General features: G+C 42.3%; 1 protein-coding gene across 2 annotated transcripts; it reads right to left on the minus strand.

Annotated features, from left to right (window-relative positions):
• Nucleotides 1-88: 88 nt before the first annotated feature.
• Nucleotides 89-15,157, minus strand: p4ha1b (prolyl 4-hydroxylase, alpha polypeptide I b). 2 transcript variants are annotated; one of them, XM_061690105.1, is made up of 15 exons: nt 14,872-15,157; nt 10,980-11,059; nt 10,808-10,904; nt 10,592-10,743; nt 10,357-10,494; nt 9,353-9,592; nt 7,527-7,759; nt 7,255-7,431; nt 5,863-5,933; nt 4,093-4,192; nt 2,901-2,954; nt 2,750-2,815; nt 2,571-2,639; nt 1,411-1,507; nt 89-1,329 (listed from the first exon to the last, which is right to left on the minus strand). In XM_061690105.1, the coding sequence occupies exons 1-15, from the start codon at nt 14,883-14,885 to the stop codon at nt 1,259-1,261; spliced, it is 1,659 nt and encodes a 552-aa protein (XP_061546089.1). In that variant the 5' UTR covers nt 14,886-15,157; the 3' UTR covers nt 89-1,258. The 2 variants fall into 2 exon arrangements, with proteins under 2 accessions (XP_061546089.1, XP_061546088.1); XM_061690104.1 differs by lacking the exon at nt 5,863-5,933 and adding an exon at nt 6,287-6,357 and having other exon boundaries at nt 14,872-15,156.
• Nucleotides 15,158-21,770: the final 6,613 nt, after the last annotated feature.

Here is a 21,770-nt window from a genome sequence, read left to right on the forward strand (position 1 = left end):
CATGTGACCCACGCATACCTTCACGTTGAGGGGGGGCGCGCGCGCTCATGTGGCCACGCGCACGTAAACACAGGAAGGACAATTGATCCAACTTCATAAAAACAGCTTTTAATGTCTTTAAAAAATATAACACATGACGACTGTCATAACAATAACACATGTTTTGGGTCATATAAATAAAATGATTCTTCCTCGCAAAACAAAACACCAAAACCTACTGGGAGCGTCTTTGAATTTGACATCATCAAACTCTTGACTTTATGTTGGTTGTTTTCAACTGGATATGTTTATTTAAGAGACAGCCCAGGTAAGTAAGGGCGTTGCTCCCGTACGGCCAGGAACTGTCAGATGCTCGTGCCATCGTGAGGCAAAGGGCACAGGATCTCTTTGTAGATGTGCTGGTGGATCGTCTGGCCCACAATGAAGGGTTTGAAATACATCTTTTGTGACACCAGTACTGGAACCTTTCTGACACATTTCGTATATAGACAACCAACCATTCCCTGAAACCTTAGGGCAATTTAGAATCTTCATTGCATATTTTCGGGGATGTGGGAGGAAGCGGGAGTACCTGCAAAAATAAACAACAGCAGCACGGGGAGAAAATGCCAACACACAAGAATACCAAACCTGAGATTCAAACCCCCAACCTCAGAATTGTGAGGCAGATGTGCTAACTGCTCAACCATCATGCTGCTTAAAAGACAGCCATTATGCTTAAAATTGCTTTTTCATTGCAAACATGACAAACTATTCTTTATTTCATGCTGTCCCTGCAATCTGAAGACCAACTTGTGTATAATGTGCTGTGAGCTTGTGGCACTCGGTTTGCAAATTGTCCTGCAATGAAATAGTGTAAACTTGAGAGGTGTGTAAAGGAGTGAAAGAGCCAGGCTTTTTAAGAATGCCAACCAGCAGGAGTGGTGGGGGTGAAGGGAAGGGGGGAGTGTTTTCTCCTACTTAAGCATAGCCACAGAACAGGAGGTCAAACGGAGTGCAATGATAAACACAAGGGAGTGAAAAAGGCACAATCTGGCAATCAGGGATCTGTCTATCTGCAGCAACACCAACACTGTTCTGATTCAAAACAATCTCTTGGGCTCTGAGTATTATGACTTGGAGGAAATAAAGGGAGTTTGAGCTAGGAGGAAGTGAGACATTTGGACCCCAAGCATCCATGATGTGTCATCTGTGATCCGTGGCAGGGTGCTCTGGGCCGGGTGAAGAGGTGAAGGGCCTGGGGGGTGTTGTTTTTGCTTCAGTCAGTCTCATTTAGACCGCATGGTCGCCGCCACTCTTGGCCTCGTTCATGAATCCATTTATTGGATACTAAAGAGAAAGAAAGAAAACAACTACATTTTTCTTGTATTCATTCACAGGGCTTCAATGGATTCACTTCGAGGAACTCACCCCATTTGTTGCCGACCAACACAGGACAAGCTGCATGTCGTGTGCTGTAGTCGCCCTCCCCACTGGGAAAGAGATTGTACCAGAACACTGCAGAACCCTGAAGACAAAAAAAAACAACAACACACAAACACACATACTGATTTGTCTGGCCTAATTTGACCCAGATTCCACACCTTCATATCACAGTCAGCAAAGACCTGTTTATCGGATGCCTCGGAAGATTTACTGTTCAATATGTATGATCACCAGCAGTGGGGAGTGTATTCAGTGGAGACTTACCCAACTTAACAGAATAGAATAGAACAGAAAATAATAATTATTTATTGTCCACCGAGGTGGGGAATTGTATTTGGCTCACTAAGACTTACACCGCTCTAAAATCATGAAAAATAAGGCCTGCCCTCAAGGTGCAGGACTGTGTGGGTGTGTCTGCTGAAGGCGCTGGAGACAGGCCCTTCACCTGTCAATCAAATACGTTCCCTACAGACGTGTTTTGCTCATCTTGGCTTGCTCTGACCAACTAATCATCCATCCATTTTCTTTACCGCTTACCCTCACTAGGGTCACGGGCTGCTGGAGCCTATCCCAGCTATCTTCGGGCGGGCGGCGGAGTACACCCTGAACCGGCCGTCAGCCAATTGCAGGGCACATTGAAACAAACAACCATTCGCACTCACATTCACACCTACGGGCAATTTAGTCTCCTATCAACCTAACACGCATGTTTTTGGGATGTGGGAGGAAACCGGAGTGTCCGGAGAAAACCCATGCAGGCACAGGGAGAACATGCAAACTCCACACAAGCGGGGCCGGGATTTGAACCCCGGTCCACAGAACTTTGAGGCAGATATGCTAACCAGTTGCACACCGTGCCAGCATCTGATCATAGAGAAAAATCTAAATCTACATACAGTATTGCAGCAGTGCAGCCCAGAGTAAGCTACACAATGAAAATAATAGAATGTTTGCAATAAATATATTATCATGGAACAAATAATTATAATTTAGGTTCTACATGTAGCTGATAGTTTTTCGGCCAGCAGTCAGGGCCTTGCTGGCCCCAGACACAATCTATTTGATTTCATGAGAGGGTAAAACAATAACAGACGCTTGTTTTATGCAAGCCTTCAATATTTAGTCAGTCATGTGGAAATAGGAACCTTTTGGGGTCTAATTGACGCGCCGACATCTGGGAATACTGTGGCGCCGCCTGCTGCCACGTCACTCATCTACAACAGAAACGAAAGACTCAACTTGAATGCTGCTTATGCTTTGCATCATTCCTCAGTTGTTGAAAAAATAATTGAAGCATGGAGCCAGTGTTGGAATTGAGACTCACATAGAAAAGCCACGTTGCTATGCGGTTGCCTGTTCCCAGCTCTTTGAAGGCATCTGGCTCGTCTTTCTGCGGAGAGAGAATAAAACACAGGTTTAGAGTCCTGCTGTTAACAAAAATCCTGACATATAAGTGAATGCGTGCGTGGACATACCCTTCCAAAATCAAAGTGAGGCTCGTACTGACCACCAACACCATAGTTCGCAACCTGTCAAGACCATTGTATTAGTGCATTGAGCATCTATCCATCCATCCATTTTCTGAGCCGCTTCGCCTCACTATGGTCGCGGGCATGCTGGAGCCTATCCCAGCTATCATCGGGCAGGAGGCGGGGTACACCCTGAACTGGTTGCCAGCCAATCACAGGGCACATACAAACAAACAACCATTCGCACTCACATTCACACCTACGGGCAATTTAGAGTTGTCAATTAACCTACCATGCATGTTTTGGGATGTGGGAGGAAACCAGAGTGCCCGGAGAAAACCCACGCAGGCACGGGGAGAACATGCAAACTCCACACAGGCGGGGCCGGGGAATGAACCCCGGTCCTCAGAACTGTGAGGCAGACGCTCTAACCAGTTGTCCACCGTGTCGCCGTGCATTGAGCAATATTTTTTTTATTCGCGATACACTATATAATCTTTTTTATATTGTTTTACCCCTTCCACAAGCTTTCCACACATTTAAACTTATTAAAACACTATTTGAACACACACACAAAGTTGAAAGCGTAAACTGTATAGGAAATACTGTACATATTGTAGCTACCATGTACATGCTTGTGCCTTGTGTGGTAGCGTGTGACAGTAGTGTGTGGCGACAGCAGCTCCCGCGTGAGTGTGTTTATGCCCTGTACTATTCTTCCAGCATTCAATAAATGGCTGAAAAGTGCATCGGCAATTGTGGCTCTCCTTTCCCACATCATGTAAGGACATTACAGTAGGTAAGTATACTGTAAAAACCCATGAATACAATCGCTTTAGAAACACCGTACCCCTCTTTAGTAAACCGGGAAGCAAAACAAACAAAGTACAGGTACATTTTTATGAACCAATGTAACAAGTATGAGCTACTAACTGGAATGGTGCCAAACTATAGGTGTAAGATGACTCTCAACACAATATGCAGGCCATTTATTGGTCTAGGGATTACGATGAGGAGAGAACACAAAGCTGTTTGTCTATTGTGCTGAAAAGTGTCATGTTCCCCGTACAACTGTCATAATGTCACATTCTTATTCTGCCTACACCCACACAAGGCAGATCGGGGTTTACCATTCCAAATTGTGGCTAGCTGCATTGAACTGTACCGCTTGGTAGAAACTGTACAAAGAGCATTTTACCTGCAGCTCTTCTGCTGTATCCATTTCCAAGCCTGTGAGATCCTCGATCCTCTGGTTAATCCTTTCAATCATTGGATCTTCGTAGGCTGTGAGCCAAGCGCTGGAACAGAGCAAGGATATTGAGATAGAACAAGACTTCCCAGCACAGAAGCGATTGCGGGCGTCGGTTAAGAAAATCACTATGAACGAGCCGGCAGCCAAAGGTATCATGCTGAAGTAAACGTAAACCACAGTAAAAAAAAAATAAATAAAAAAATAATAATAATAATTTAAAAAATGGGTGCACAGAGAAAGAAGCACAAGGCAAAAAAAGGCCCAAGATTCAGAATCTCCAATCAGCTCAGGGTTCAGTGCTGGGGTGATTTTTTTTTTACCTGCTCAGTGGAGTTGACGGCTCAGACAAAATTAAAATTTTTATTTAATTCAAGTATTTCCGAAATACTTCACATCTAAAGAGTTTGTGTGTACATAAGAAGGTAATAAGTCATTTGTATATCCTCCAAGAATCTTTGTGTTGATAATGAGTCATACTTTGGAGGTCAACGTGACCCAACAAAGACTTTCCCTCATGTGTCTTGCACAGTGAGTTCATAAAGAGGTTAAAGTCTCATTTAGCTCAACATTCCCTGAAAATGGACGTAGATGCTCGCAAGCATAAGGAAATAAAAAACTTTGCTCTTGCACATAAATTGCACAATATTTTACAAAATTGTAAATTTGAGGGGCTGGTGGCCAGCTGCTTTAAGTCACTTCCACAATGAAGAGAAATTTAACATAGAAAATGGATGGAAAATCTACAACGTTCTACAATGTGTCTGTTTTGGTGCTTTCAGACTCAAACCTTAGTCTGACTGCCCAATTCCGATTTAATGCCAATATTTCATTGTACAAGTGACATTTATTTGACTGACCAATGACTGTGTTCAACTGATGAAACAACCCGTATGTGCAAAGGCCAAATTGCATGTAAGTAACTCTACAAATGTCAAAACCGGGCAGTGACAAGATGGAAGTGAAAATCCATCCATCCATCAATTTTCTGAGCCGCTTATCCTCACAAGGGTTGCGGGAGTGCTGGAGCCTATCCCAGCTATCATCAGGCAGGCGGCAGGGCACACCCAGAACTGGTTGCCAGCCAATCACAGGGCACATATAAACAAACAACCATTCGCACTCACATTCACACCTATGGGCAATTTAGAGTCTTCAATTAACCTACCATGCATATTTTTGGGATGTGGGAGGAAACCAGAGTGCCCGGAGAAAACAGGAAGTAAACAATAATACATAAATATTACACATATGAAACGTATGCTCAGTTTAAGATTTACAGTGTCTTTTTGAACACATTTATTTGTGTTGTTTGAGCAGAAAAGTGTGTGCATACGTCACCAACTGGTATACAGTATTTCAATGACGTCAAGCTGACATTGAGGGGTTTATCTGGTCTACCATTCCAGCCTTTGAATTTTCAGACTTTACATGCTGATATGGGGGCTAAGGAGCTTAGGAAGTGTAGCAGAACCGCAGCAGCTGTAATGAGCTCATGAAAGAATGCAGTAAAGTAGAGATTAATTCCCAGAAGTATGAATATTCTCGCATGAAATCGGCCAAGACTATTTCAACTCTGCAGGGCAACAAATCAGAGCAACCTGAGAGAACAGCTTTTACAATGCAAAAGTTTCACATAAGCGAGATTATTTTTTTTTTATTTTTAATCAAGCTGCGAGCAGTCAGCATGAAGAGTTTGTTTGAGCTGTTACCCCTTACCTCTTGGAGACTCTGTATAGGGCTGTAGTAAGCTTTCCAGTTTGGGGGTCATGCACCGTGGCTCGCCTTAACTATGGGAGTTCCCGCCGCGAGATGAGGGTAGACAGAAATAGAAGCAATACACCAGTTGACAGTGAGAGAGAAGGAGGAGGAAGGAGGGAGATAGAGAGAAAAGCAGAAACAGTCACTAGATGTCAGTGGTATTGTTTAAAAATAGCACAAAGAATATGTTTCATGAGGCATGACTTGCACTTTCCACTGAACATCCTTTTTGCCTCTGAAACAGCTTCGGGCTCATGAAAACGCAACTATGTTAATATCAACTATAGCAGAAAAAAGAGGAGGGAGAGGGGAAGAGGAGGAATGCCACTTCCCCCATCTGTGTTCCCCTTTCTGTCTTGGCGACCACTTGGATGTAACTCACCTTTTACTGATTCTGTACGCCGCTGTCTCTAGCACTCCCGTGGTGGGGTTGGAGATGGTGGCCCTGCGTAGCTGTGAAGCCAGGGATAGGATTTACCGGACATGTGCCCAAATGTGTGTGTGTGTGTGTGTGTGTGAGTGTGTGTTTGTGTGTTCTATTCATATATGATTAGATCTCCACAGGAACACGACTATTTGGCTTTAGACTTGATTTAAAGGGGGGCATATTCTGTAAAACTGAGATTTTAATTGCTTGTATACAAATATACTGGTACCTTGACTTATGAGTTTAATACATTCCAAAACCACGCTAAAAAACACTGGTATCTCATATCATCTTTCCCCATTGAAATGAATGGAAAGACCGTTATTACGTTCCAGCCGCACGTTGTGCTCATCCAGGTTTGCGCACTTTAGCCACTAAGGGACAGTACAATACAGACAGACAAATAGTTTAATTAAAAACTGACTCATTAAGTTGCAGTAATATTAGTAGTTTGTCACAAAGGATAAAACATTATATGCCTGTGAGTATTTTTATATTGTCTGTCTCCATGTGTTGCTGCTGTTTGTGTTCAAATATCCGTTGCTTAGGGTTATAACACTGCGACAACGATGCTATTGATTCATCATCCCGTATATGTTGTTTTATATTGTGTGTTAGCATTTAGCTGACAAACTTTCCGAAGGCAAAATTATGTGGCTGTTTTAAATATAATAAATCTGTAATTCTCCTTGTTCCCTTAAAATTATCATCACAACTAATGTTTGCATTTAAAATCTCAAACTTGAAGGTTGTTTCAAATAATATTAAGATGTTATTAAATTTGGTTAATCACCTTTTGAACTGTAGAGATCAAGTGCACAAAACAGATACTTCTGTTTCAAGAATGACATATGTAGTGCTGAACAGTACAGGGCAGAAAAACTGAAAGTAAAACAACCAGAGACTAACATAAGACGACTGACCCTTGGCTTCGCCAGCTCTTTGACCTTCTCAATTTCTTTGTCGGAGATGATGTTGAGGAAGCGGACGATGTACGGACTGTCCCACTCATCTTGCTGCTTGACCGGTCCCAGCAGATAGAAGGGGTTGCGATTGCTGTCATAGTAACGGCAGAAAAGTCGGCTTTCCTTACGGGGAGTCTTTTGAGTGAAGAAAAAAATAGGGAACCAAGGATTTCAGAACACTACATCCTGAAAAAATGTGTAATTTTTTTGGGTGATTTAACAGTCCTCACCATTTTGATGCCCTCCCCGCGACAAAGCATTTCGTACTTCTTCCTCTCAGGCATCAGAGTGAAGGTATTCCTGTCCTTCTTCTGCTTCTTCTCCTTTGTCGTCTTCTTGACTGGTGTCTCTTTTTTCTCAGGCTCCTTCTCCGTCGCAGTGTCCTCTTGCTTTGCCTTTTTCTGCTTCTCCAGCTGGAACTCAAAGTACTTCACATTGCCTTTGGCCCGCTGATGTTCTGGATCTGAACATTGGGGGGTAAAAAGGAAGACGATTGTGACTGGTATAAAATAAAAACTTCTTAAACTGTGTCGTAATTATACAACCCAAATTCCAATGAAGTTGGGACGTTGAGTTAAACATAAATAAAAACAGAATACAATGATTTGCAAATCATGTTCGAACTATCTTTAATTGAATACACGACTAAGACAAGATATTTAATGTTCAAACTGATTAACTTTATTGTTTTTAAGCAAATAATCATTAACTTAGAATTTTATGGCTGCAACACGTTCCAAAAAAGCTGGGACAGTGTCATGTTTACCACTGTGTTACATCACATCATTTCTTTTAACAACATTCAATAAAACTTTGGAAACTGAGGACACTAATTGTTGAAGCTTTGTAGGTGGAATTCTTTCCCATTCTTGCTTGATGTACCGTTTCAGCTGTTCAACAGTCTGGGGTCTCCGTTGTCGTATTTTACGCTTCATAATGCGCCACACATTTTAAATGGAAGACAGGTCTGGGCTGCAGGCAGGCCAGTCTCGTACCCGCACTCTTTTACTACAAAGCCACGCTGTTGTAACACGTGCAGAATGTGGTTTGGCTTTTTCTTGCTGAAATAAGCAGGGGCGTCCATGAAAAAGACGTTGCTTGGATGGCAGCATATGTTTCTCCAAACCTGTATGTACCTTTCAGCATGAATGGTGCCTTCACAGATGTGTAAGTTACCCATGCCATTGGCACTAACACAGCCCCATACCATCACAGATGCTGGCTTTTGAACTTTGCGTCAATAACAGTCAGGATGGTTGTTTTCCTCTTTGGCCAGGAGGACACGACGTCCACAATTTCCAAAAACAATTTGAAATGTGGACTCGTCGGACCACAGAACACTTTTCTATTTTGCATCAGTCCATCTTAGATGAGCTCGGGCCCAGAGAAGCCAGAGAAGCCGGCGGCGTTTCTGGGAGTTGTTGATAAATGGCTGTAGCGCCGAACTGTATTTACTGACAATGGTTTTCTGAAGTGTTCCTGAGCCCATGTGGTGATATGCTTTACACATTGATGTCGGTTTTTGATGCAGTGCCTCCTGAGGGATCGAAGGTCACGGGCATTCAATGTTGGTTTTCGGCCTTGCCGCTTACATGCAGTGATTTCTCCAGATTTTCTGAGCCTTTTGATGATATTATGGACCGTAGATGATGAAATCTCTTTTTTGCCACCTGTCCCATCTTTTTTGGAACGTGTTGCAGCCATAAAGTTTTAAGTTAATGATTATTTGCTAAACCAATAAAGTTGACCATTTTGAACATTAAATGCCTTTGTAGTGTATTAAATTAAATATAGGTTGAACATGAGTTGCAAATCATTGTATTCTGTTTTTATTTATGTTGAACACAACGTCCCAACTTCATTGGAATTGGGGTTGTATTCTGTAACATTAACTGAATAGCATTCATCCTAAAATTAGAACATCCATGTGGTTTACTTCCTTAAAACGACAAGTAAAGAGTTTTGGTCTTGAAATAATCTAGCATCTTGACAAACAAAATTCTAGCCCACAAGACACATCAGTTTTGTTAAGATGACATTTTGTTAAGGGACTAACCGAGTGCAAGGAGCCTCTTGGTGTACTCCAGGGCACGCTCCAACTCCCCTTGCTGGTAGATGGCATAACTGAGGTAGTCCAACACGGTCACCTTATCCACAGTGGACTCCTCTCCATCGTCCAGCTGCTTCAGGGCCTGTGTCATCCACAGCTCTGTGTGGTAGTAGTCAACATCAGTGTAGGCGATCTTTCCCAGCTCGTAACAGTCCTCCGCCGTCATAAGAGTCTTGTGCTTTGCTCCTGATATGCACATAAGGATATTGACATTAACAAAGAAGAGCATACAGTATATAGAGAATACATGGTGTATTTTTATTACATATTCATGGTTCGCACTTAAAGAGGACATTTTATGGAAAGCTGTCTTGGATTGTGTACAACTATTTCAGTCTCTAAGGTCCCTGCTCATCCATCAAGGATGAAATTAACCAAGCAGGTAAATTTTCTTTGTCAGCAGCCTGAAAATGTGCCGTTCTGCCCGGCTAATTTACATAATAACCAGCCCCACACCGACATGATCAGCTAGGGTGGGCGAAGGACCAAAGTCACTTAGCTGCATTCATTTTTGTTTTGTGCACAGATTAGCGTTAGCTTCTGAAGTGTTTGGTATTTGTGTTTGGTGATGTGTCCATGAGCTACATACATACAGTTTAGTGCATGAAGTGCTGCATCCAAGATTGAAAATTGTCTAAATAGGCGCTCGCTTTTTTCCCCTCACAAGCTGTGGTCTGCCCCCGCAACTAGAAGCTGTTGGTCCAGCAGTATATAGGGTGGCATATACAGTTGCTCACTTGCATGAGACAGGGCCTAAAAATTGGCTAATTTCAGCAAAATAAGATATAGTCTACCATATTTAAAATTACTGTAATTCTTGGTCCTTGGTGTGTTATGATATTAAAACACTCAAGAACTGTTGTAAATTTTGACAAACTTAACATAATAAGTGTCCTTAAGTATGTAGTTTGTCCACCGTAAATTCAGACTTCATGATGGTTGGTGTTTACCAGGTAGGTTTCCTGTGGAGATGGTGTTGGCATCCAGTTTGTAAGTGTCTTGCAAACGGAGGAGAGCTTTGGCCGCACCAGTCTGATCATCATCCGTAGGGAAGTACCGCCTCTGGATGGTCAGGTTGGAAATAAAACCTGGGAGAAAAAGAAAATAAAGCCTGATTTGACAGACAGGAAATGATGCAGCACAAAAAGACCCGTAAGGGATCAAACAACGTAGGTATTTTCGAACCATCTGTGGTGTCGCTGAGGACAAGGCTCTCCAGATCCCCCCACTCAGTGTTGAGCCTCTTCATCAGCTTGAAGGCATTGACTGGGTGCCCCAGGAAGCCCTCAGGGTCTTGTGTCGCTGTGGCCGTCAAAGATTCCAATTTATCAGCCCACCTGCCAAAGAATGCGAGTTAGCTTTATACTTTATACATCGTGATGGGGTCGATGATGCACTGACTTTTTGACCCGCTCCAACTTGTCCTCCTCAGCTTGGATGTAGTCCTTGAGGGAAGTGACGAGGTCCTTCTCGGTAAACAATAGATCTGTCATTTGGCCTGAGGAACACACATGACAATTAACACATATCATTGACTTCTCGGCTCTAATGTTAGAAAAATAAGACCTTTTACCTATAGAGGTGAAAAAGTCGTGGGCTGAGAGCGACGGCCGACAGCTCAGCAACAGGAAACACCAACATGGCAGCAGCTTCCTGTGGAGAGAGGGATTCAAAAAGACATTTACAAAGAGTGTCATCATCTGTCCCTGCTCGGGATTGTGCTGTTTCCAAGCTTCCACTTCAATGTACATTACATCTTCTGCAGTCTTCAAAACATCACATCATAAAGTCATTGTTCATTGGATCTGGCCGGAGTGTTGTCGTTCCCGCATCTAGTGCCTTACAATATAGCTCTAAGGATCCATTCCCCTCTGGGGCAGGTTGCGATGGGCTCATTTTTCAAATTCAGGATGGATTTTGACATAAAATGTGCATACTGACATTCCGAAGGCCTCTGCCTCGCTGTTCAGGCAGGTGTGTCTATCATATGTGACATGAGAAAACAAGTTGAGAATGATTATTTTTCCTGTCAATGCACTGCAATACTGATGGGAACCAAGAATAAAGCGTGTGTGAATAGAATCTACTTATGTGGGACAGTCATACATTCTTGACTCTGTGTCTAAGCTCCACTCTTAGGTGGGGTGCACACATACCATTTTATAACATTTTGACCAATTTTTTTAAATATGAGAAACCCAATATGATGGCGGAAAAAAAATACTGAGTGTGTGCTTAGTGTTCTTATGTTTGGTGTACTTCAGATGACCAACACAGCAGTGGGGGAACGTCAGCGTCAGGTTGGGGAGGACTCTCGGCCAGGTGTTCTTGTACTCAGGTCTGCTCTCTGGCTCGCCATGCCTTTCCCCAGTGGTTTTTTAATCCACCGCATACGTTCACACATCCTTTGGAGAGCTGGTTGGCCTGGGTGGGGGTGTTGGTTGCATGCCACTGGTCGGGGCACTTCAGTTGGACTGGGGGACTGCCCTGGGTCCTGGCGAGTGGGTGGTGTCCCGCTGGCTGGCTCCTCCACGGTATGGAGTGCGGTCAGGCCCACCCTTCCTCGATGTCCTGGCATAGCCCTTCCGTACACCAGTTGACTTACATGCATGTGATATGGTGTTCATTCACTAATAAATTCCATAGACACGCTATAGGCTTGAATTGCTTATGCTGGGACCACTAATATTAACACAGGTTATATTAAGATATCAACTCACAGGTTCTTACAGGTGTTGAGACACTATAAAAGCATCCCACAGCACCACTCTTCAGTAGCACTGATTTCTCACATCCTGTCCTGCCTGGCCCTTTTCTGTCCTCTCTCATCTTCTCCTATTGGTTTAGTTGTTGCATGTCCTCACTAGATGTGTGTGTGTCCCCTTCCACATATAAGAACACATGCAGCTGAACAGGACAAAAAAAAGGTTGACCAACATAGCACATCACACACATAACAATATCTCCAACAATTTGTCGTACTATCAAAGCAGACTTGTGGGAGACAGCATGGTGCCACTGGGCATCCAGACTGATGGAAAATACAAAGAAGAGTACTAACAGTGAGCATGTCAAGTCACTTCCTAATTTCTAGCGTTGCATTTTGTTCCAGAAAACCAAAGAGATAGTCATTGACTTCAGGAGGCACAGCACCAATTTCTTTTTTTTTCTTGACAGTCATTTGCACTGGAGAAGGAGAGGCTTTCAATCTCATTGTACATGTGTATTTAATGACAATAAAAGGCATTCTTTTTTTTCATGTCACAATCATGGAGTCTGTGGCTCGGCCCAACTCGGTGTTGACACCACACAAAGATTTGCCATTGTAAATATTGAACAGATTACAAATGCACAAGCAGATCGGGGAGAAAGAAAATCACTTTAACACACCCCTAATCACTCAGGATAATGTTTTACAGACTTTCGGAAATCTGGCCTTTGCTGACTTTGATAGCAAGAGAATGAAAATGCTCAAATGTGTGTACTACCCCTTTTTTCAAAAAGCATTTGGACACATGAAATATAAAATAAATGCCTTGTATGCTACAGTTAAATAACTAAAGGATGAGTTTTGTTTTGGCCAAATCTAAACCAGTAGCTTCTTTAGAGAATCTAAAGGCCGGTGTGGTGACTGCCAAATTTCCGGTAGGTGTGAAAGTGAATAGCTGACTGACTCTCTCTACATGTCGGGGCTGGGATTTCCTGCGGTTCACCGCTCGGCAAATGGCATCTAAGACTGACTGCATGTGACCCTCTGCAAAATAAGCACAACCGATGATGCGGAAATTATCTCAACCAGTCACATTGTTCCACTGTGTGTGACAAAGGAAAATTGTAGTTAGCAGCACATAATTTGGATAGAAACACATAAATACATACTTTGGAACATGTTGCAAAGACACTCTCAGAAAACTCTATATGTTATTCTGGAAGCAAGACAAACGCAGGTTCAGGCAGGTTCTGCTACACAGACAAGCTGCCAAAGGGAAAAAACAATCTCATGTGGCTTTTCAATTTAGGTCAGTGGCGGGACAAAATAAAATATGCCATGCTTTTTATACCTTGTAGGAAACACAAGAACCAACTTACCACCCGTTAGACCTCTGTTAGAGACACACTGAGGCTAGCTGTTGTTCATCCCTTGTTCTCGTCAATTAACCTAACATGCGCATTTTTGAAGCTGGAGTACCCCGAAAAAACCCACGCAACCACGAAAGAATCATGCAAATTCCACACGAAAACCACAGCAGAGATTTTAACCCAGAACCTCAATAATGTGAGGCAGAAATGCTAACCATTTCACTGTGATGCTAAATAATTCAGTAAATTTAAAAAAAAAAAAAAAAAAAAAAAAGAACAATTAAATTAAGAGCTCCTAGATATTATTATTATTATTATTATTATTTCTGATACTTTGTGGAGAGGAGCTTCAGGACACAAAGCAACCAAATGAATTAAAAGACAAGCAGAACAAGGTCATTTCTGTGTTATTAAAAACAGACCAGAACTGTGCTTCATTGAAAATTTTCCTGGCCTTGAAACTGATATTGTTTTGTACATGGTGATGATAATACTGAATAAGATCAAAACTAATATTTTTTTTTGGTGTGTATCTATCAACAACAACAACAAAAAAATTGCATATGTATTTAAAAACATCATAGTGTAGTCCTTCTTTCATAAACCCCATTTTAAGTTGGACTTTGAACCAATAATAAACTATTTTTCTTAAACTGCTCGTGAGTTTTGTGACTAATGCGAGATTACAAAGCAAGAAATGTGTCCTCCAGCGTCTCCTTGGGCTAACTTCTCATTGAGTGAGTGGAGAGGACTGCCACGTCTTCGCCCCTCCCCGCCGGAGAGACTGGAGCCTTGCCGGATAAACACGAACGATCACAAGTGCCACATTTGAACGAATAAGCATTCAAATGAATGATTCACTTTTAATTCGACTCAGTGCGTTCGGTTTCCAAGTCAATTTTGTTTATCTTGTGAGGAAACCGTAATAAGGCGAGTGTTAGCTTTTAGCCTCTGGGAGCATTCAAGCTCAACGATGACATATGATACGAAGATATAAATGACACGGCTACGTAACTTTAAATGACATTTTAAGACTTGTGTGCCAACAAATACAAAGCTGCCTCCAAAATCGTGTTTATTAAGCAGTAGTAGCGCTCTACGTAGCACAGGAAATTCAATGGCCGTCACAATCCACGTTGTCTAGGTTACCACATTATGCTCCGACACACTAAATAATTTTCCTCTCTTACGTGAAACAAGGTTGAATCACTCTAAAAGCGACACGTTGTTACAAAATATAAAACGTTTAACCTACTTTTCAGCTAGCTAGCGTAGCATAGCCTAGCTTAGAAGGACATCGAACTGGAAAGTGAAAGTACGTAATTGGAATACGTAAACAAACTAGTTATGACAGTCGTGTAAAGTGTTATACTGACAGTATTTACCTGATAAAATGCATCGTGGCTGTAGAAAAGAAAAAGTGTCCTAGTGTTCGGTAGGCTCGGTGGTGCAGTCAGAAGAGCGAAGGTAGATGAAGAAAGTCAAGAGTGGTTTTGGTGGTCCTATCTGACGAGATGTCCTGACGGACCGTTGGACATCTGCTTCTTTCTTGTGGGTGGACAAGCCAAGACCCAAAAGGACTACGTGCAGACTCTCACATGCCTCTCAGCCTCCTCACTTTTGGGGGGCCGTCGTTTCGAATCTTCAGGGGAGGTGGCATCCTGCATGCGGCGACAGATGAGTACTACTTTGGGTTTTTTTTTTTTCATAAGGGAGTAACTGTACCGTGCCCCATATTCAAAATTTTACTTTAAAAAAACGTGTGTTTGTGTATGTTTTTGCATGCTTTGCAATCACACCCACCCACATATATTTTTTATTTTTATTTTATTTTTTTGCAAATAGACTTCCTATTTCTCCCACATTCCAGAAAAATCCCTCCAAACCAAAACGTGTCTGGTGGGAGGGAATTCCTGAGTTCAAAAGGGTGGAGTTACGTAAACGTGTGTGTGTGTGCGTGCGTGTGTGCGTGCGTGCGTGCGTGTGTGCGTGCGTGTGTGTGTGCGTAGCTGCGCGTGTGTGCATGTGTGTGCGAGAGAGTAAACTGTGAGGATGACTTCAATGTGTGCTTTGGATGCAATAAATCTTAGCAAGCAGCATTCTGTCGGAATGTCCCACGTAAACACTACAGTAGTTTAATGAGTAGTTCATTATATACAGAAGTTACATTATTGCAGCAGCACAGTGAGCTTGTGGTTCTCTGGTCTGCCTCCCTTTAGAGAGGTTCTGCGTTCAAATCTCAGTTTAGACACTTATGTGTGGAGTGTGCGTGGGTTTCCTTCAGGTACTCCGATTTCCTCCCATGTCCCCAAAACATGCATCTTAGGTTCGTTGAAGACTAAACATAAGTGTGAATGGTTGTTAATCCAATGAGCCCTGTGGCGGACTGACAACAAGTCCAGTTGGTACCCAGCCCCCTCGCCCAAAGTCACCTGGGATAGGTTCCTGCTCACCCCTGAACATAATAAGAATAAGCAGTATAGAAAATGGGTGGATGGGGAAATTTAAATTTTAGTATATATATATATATATATATATATATATATATATATATATATATATATATATATATATATATATATATATATATATATATATATATATACTCTTAGGCTTAGTCATCTCCAATATGTATATATATATATATATATATATATATATATACATATTTGTCCAGCAACCAGTCTGAAAATTCCATATTTTGGTCCTCAGAGGGTCTTGAAGCTGCATCATGCCAACACTATCAGAAGCACTGGCTAACATTTACCCTAAATTCTAATATTTGTTCCATTAAAATGTATTAATTTATTCCCATCAGTCTATTATCTTCATTTTGCAGCATTTCTCTTTCTAGTAGTGTGTGAGAATTTTTATTTCAGTCTCTATGTCAGGGATCTTCAATTAGAATTCGGAGGAGTCAGTTGCAAGTGATTTCTCAGGGAAAAGGTCCGGACCTCAAAATGTTTCGATTTGTGCAGCTGAACAATATAAAAATGGAGCATTTCCTTTTTTTGACATTTGTGGTTTTGCAAATACGATGTTTTTGTTTTACATGAAAAAAAAACAACAACAACACCAGTCTGCACCACATAAACTATTTTGAATCTTACTAAAGGAGAACAATGCATGAAATGTATACACAAAAACAAAGAAATACAAAGTGCTTATTAAAAACACATCTAAACCCTAAGAACAGATTACATATAAATACAAAGAAAACCAAGAGCTTAATTATCCTGTGAACTGGCACAAACACGTCAGGCCTACATTTCAGTACAAATTGTATTCCGATGCCTGCAACTTAAAAAAGAAAGGCTTGCAAACATTTAAAGTAAAGCAGCATTTCAGTCCTGAATTTCAAGCAACAGTGAACAGGAAAATTAAGCCTTTCAAGTAAATCAGAACACGTTGATGCACATTTCAAGTAAAAAGAAGTGATTTTGTTTACCTTTGAGTAACTCGGCAGCTACATTGAGCGAAACGTCAACATACATACATACAACATATAAGACACAAAGGTTTTATATAAGACACAAAGGTTTTGATTAGGCTTCTGGAAGAATAGAAAAGTACTGCTCTGTCCATTCATTAAAAAAAAAAAACTTTTCTGAGTCAATTTTCTGAATTTAGGAAAAAGCCATGCCATGTCTTCAAATCTCATCCTGGAAACTAACTGTTCCATTGGTTTATTATTATGGGCACATGATCACAGCAAAAGAGCTAGCGTAGTACTGAATGTAACCGTCTCACAGTTTGTGACGCCGCCCTAGGTGAGAAAAAACGGTCATGTGACAATGCACATACTTTATCTTGATTTAACAGCAATTGACCGTGGGTCCTCATAAGACCTTGACTTGGTCAGACCGCGGTCCGCCATTTGAAGATATGTGCTGCCATATCAGAGTAATCTTCCCGCGGCCTTCAGAATCAATATTCCTGGCCAATTTAAATTAAACTGTATTAGCAAATCATTCTAGAACCAGATTTCAAATTCATCGAGCTTGCGTCAGCATTTTTCTGTCCTCTTATTGGTTGGTCAGAGCAAATCCTCACTGAAGGCCCCATTACCAAATACACAGCCCGCTACTGCTTCAGGGGCCATTCAGACGTTTCACTGTACTCGTTATGATTTAGAGGAAAAACTTCTGTACACAAAATTATGGTACACTTTTTCTCAATGTGAACTGCTGGACAAAAAAAACATTCTATCTATCCATTCATACTCCAGTCATCGTCGGATATCGTCCAGGGAGGTGAGTCTTCTCCCAAAGAGTTGCTCTTCATAGGTCAAAAGCTGGCGCAGGAAGTTCACATTTGGGGCTGTGCACGCCTTCCTCTCCTTTAGCCAGCGCAGGGCGTGCAGCAGCAACCAGTGCTGATGCTGCATGAGGAAAGCCAGCGTCAGCGCAGAGCTGCGGCCAACGCTGCAGTGGGCCAGAACCCGGCCGGCCGGCTCGGCCCTCAGCGCCGCGTTGATGAACCTGGGCGCCAGCCGCAGCCGCAGGTAGCTCAGCGTGTTGGGGAAGGCGTCAGGGCAGTTTGCGGTGGCGTTGACCACGTGGCTGATGTGGAGGTTCTTAATGATCTTATAGTCAGAAGCCAGTTTGGCAGAACCCTGATACAAAGTGCCTTCCAGAGTCTCTGAGGGGTAAATGGTGAGCATTTGCCGCTCGAGTTCCACCAGGACCATACGCGGCGTGCAGAGGAATGGGTACAGGGCCTGGAATGCTGAGAATCCACCCAGCAGGATGACAGGATCCATTCCAAAAGTACTGAGCTGGAAGAAGCAGCGCTGAAGCTCGGGGGAGTCGCTCCGGGCCTTTTAACTTCCCACTGAAATACACATAAAATATACAGAAACAAGTAACTGAGCTAATGATTCCGAACAAGTCCCCTATCATGTGAAGGCTTGAGCTCTGACCGGGGCTGGTGCCGTACTCTGCATAAAGAAGTATTATACAGTACTTTTGCAACTCTATGCAGCTGATGAGACATCCAAGCTCTGGGTGGATTACTGTCACAGAGGGCCGCGCTGTCACCACGTGGCTCTCCTTGTACCTTGACACATGTTCAACCGTATCAGCATAATATGGTCTTTGAGTGATAATTTGTAGATATTATCATTAACAAAGATTATCTTTCCATCATGGCCACATTCATTTGTATTGTAACATTTTGGTGTTGCCAACTGCCCAAAAATTCGCACAAATTCCATGGGTGATAATGGGAGCTATTGATGGCATAGCACGCCACTCTTTGTGCAACAACTGTGGTGTAAGTGTTGGTGTTGAGACACCCAAATCTCTTGGAGGTGCAACGAAAAGAGTAGGTGTTGAAACATCTCACAAGAAAAATGTGGGTGTTTCAACAGGAACATCACCGGCGGTTGCGACTAAAAGTGTGGGTGTTGAAACATTTCACAGGGAAAAGTGTGGGCTTTGAAACTCCCACATCCACCTTGGACTCAGTGTACAATCTTTTCCCGTTGAATTGAACACAAGGCTGATATACTCGCATGAAGCCATTGTGTTGGACGAACGGCAACAGGTGGACAAGTTAGACATACATAGGTTTATTGTATCTTCGGCCATCGAATGGAAGAGCATTTAGTAGTTTTCTGCCTGTCACGATACACCGCTGCCCTAGATAGATGACCAAAATATATTTGTACTTAATAAATAATAATTTTCAGACAAATTAAAGTTGAATAATTTCCTACGGCACCCCTGCTGCTCACTCACATCACGCTAGTGTGGAACAGCACCCTGGTTGGGACATACTGATCTACACTAATAAACTTTGATGACTGCACTAAAATAAGGAACTGGTTATATATTTTCCAGTGCCAACAAGTGGGGAACGCCATCGTATGCCCTAGAGGTCTGACGATTTAATTATAGATGAAGACTGAATGCCTACAATTATGGTTGATCCACCCACCTCTCTGCATTAGCGGCAGTCCAGGATGAGAATGTAGTGAGGATCGTAGAGGGCGGGCTGGCCTTCTTCAGCGTTCAACAGGTTGTACACCTGCTGTGGGATGACGTAGCCTCGTTCCACATGCTAACTCTGGCAGAGCAGGAATTAGCACTTCCTCCGGTTCACCCACTGATTGCAGAAAGAACAAGAAACATTGTGCACTTATGCGCTTTTTCTGTGAATGGACAAAAAGCCTGTTTACCTTTTCTCTGAAAGGGTATGACGGATGAGCGGTCACTGTCCGTGCTATTGACCTCCCTGTCAAAGATGCTCCTCACTGTTTGCAGTGTGTCCGCTTGCTCACTGGGGACCACGCTAAAATTGTTATTTAATCTGACACAAAGGACAGCATTTTAGATTGATGTTTTCAGCCATATACAAAAATAGAACTGCGCCATACCTGGAGAGTACAACATCCATCTCGTCTTCGTCTTTCTCGTCAGTTGTCAATTTCGGTCACATACAGCCACGTTGCTTCGTGTGCGGCCTCCCTTAATTTCTTTAAAGACTCTGAACTACGCTAAGGTGTACTGTAAATGTCTGTGCAAATGTCTGTGCTGTAAAGTATCCTTTTGTGTCCTGAAAGACGCTATAGACAGTATACAGTAAATCTAATATATTATTATTACTATTATTATTATGTGTCCTGTGATTGACTGCCATCGACAGGGTGTATCCTGCCTCTCGTCTAAAGTCAGCTGGGATAGGCTTCAGCTCACCCGCAATTCTATTGAGGACAAGGAGTGGATGGTTCATAGGTTGAGTAGCATAGTCACATTTCCACTGTGCAACAACAGTGAGTTGATCCTGCAGGGGAGTGTGTTTGCCATGCTGTTTACTTTACATGTTGCCATGTGCCCGCCGGCATCCATTATGGCTCCAGCGGGTGCAGGGATAACAGTGGCGGTGAATGTCACAAACAGGTGTCAAAAAGCCGAGACAAACCGGACCATTTGTTTTAACTCTCCCACATTAGTTGTACATCAATGAAGTCAGAGGGGAAAACTCTATAATGACATTGAGCTAGATAGCAGATTTAACTTACAATTATCTCTGTTTATATATGTATCATAAAACGCATACAGTACTAGGCATAATAGACACTAATTGTTTATTTATTTATTTTGGGGAGGGGGGGGTGGCAAACAAAGCTGGACCAAAGTCCATCTGGACATTTCAAGTGCACAAATGAGGAGGTAAAAGCAGCAGCAGACCATGTCAGAAGGCAGGCACTTTCTGTTGAATGGCAACGCTTCATCAGAGCATTTCTAACTGTATTTGTATTTTCTATTATCACAGTCTGTAATTGAAATAAGACTTCAGGATGATTGCCAGATGGTGAGAAAAACTATCTTTCCCTTCATTGATTTTTCCATCGTCTGTTTTTGTGTTCACTATTTCTTAATTAAATGAATACGCAGGCTTAGTTTACATGCAAGAGGTTCACTATGAATACAAAATGGTTAAGCCTGAGAAATCCCTACATTTGTTTTTTGTTTTCTTAGGCTCTCACCTTTCCCACCTCCGACTCCAGATAAGAACACACTGCATTAACTGTTGGCGACCTTGCGCAGAATGACAGCGTGCCTCTTGGCTGAGAGGTAATCCTGCGTGCTTTTACATGTTCTATACTGTATCTTTATTTTCCTTTTTATATAAAATATATAAAGTTCAACTATATACTGTATATTACATATAGTTATCACCTGGCTAAATTTACTAGATATACTGTATACCAGCACCAAAAATCAAACATTTTAATCCTCATTTTAATGATAAACCCTGGCAGATATGAGCCTTGCGTTTTATGGAAAGACCTGTTGCGCCAGATATCATGATTAAAATCAACAAAGTGGTTCAATAATTTCTTAACTTTTGAAAAAAGGAGCTTTGGGGATGCAAATATACCACAATCCGTTGCTTTTGGATATTACAAATACTGCAGCCCAACTTTCGGAAAACCTGTTTTTACGAAGAAGTTTGTGTCGTGGGAAAAGTGCGGGTGTTGCACCACCAACGTCCTGTGCTTGTGCAATCAAAATGGTGGGTGTTGAAACCTTTTACTGGGAAAAGTGTGGGTGTTAAAACATGATTATTATTGTTGTAGTTTACATACTGACTGTTCTAATATCTTATGTACACATGCACTGCTTGACTTCCAGACCGATTGTTAATGTATTACTGTATTTATTAATGTGTGACGTGGAAGGTGGAGGACTTGGAAATGGTACATTCCCGCCATGAGGACACTTTCCTCCAACCGTGCCCTGAAACCTGTGGTGCCCACCCTCGGCGCGGCGGTCGT

Source organism: Phycodurus eques, chromosome 11, assembly GCF_024500275.1.
Source record: "Phycodurus eques isolate BA_2022a chromosome 11, UOR_Pequ_1.1, whole genome shotgun sequence".
Taxonomy (NCBI): Eukaryota; Metazoa; Chordata; class Actinopteri; order Syngnathiformes; family Syngnathidae; genus Phycodurus; species Phycodurus eques.

What these genes read in the sequence shown, in the direction of transcription:
- p4ha1b (XM_061690105.1), bottom strand. An exon ending in CCTCAGCGACACCACAGATG is followed by an intron (nt 10,495 to 10,591) that starts GTTCGAAAATAC and finishes TTTTTCTCCCAG; the next exon opens with GTTTTATTTCCAACCTGACC. An exon ending in CTCCACAGGAAACCTACCTG is followed by an intron (nt 9,593 to 10,356) that starts GTAAACACCAAC and finishes TGTGCATATCAG; the next exon opens with GAGCAAAGCACAAGACTCTT.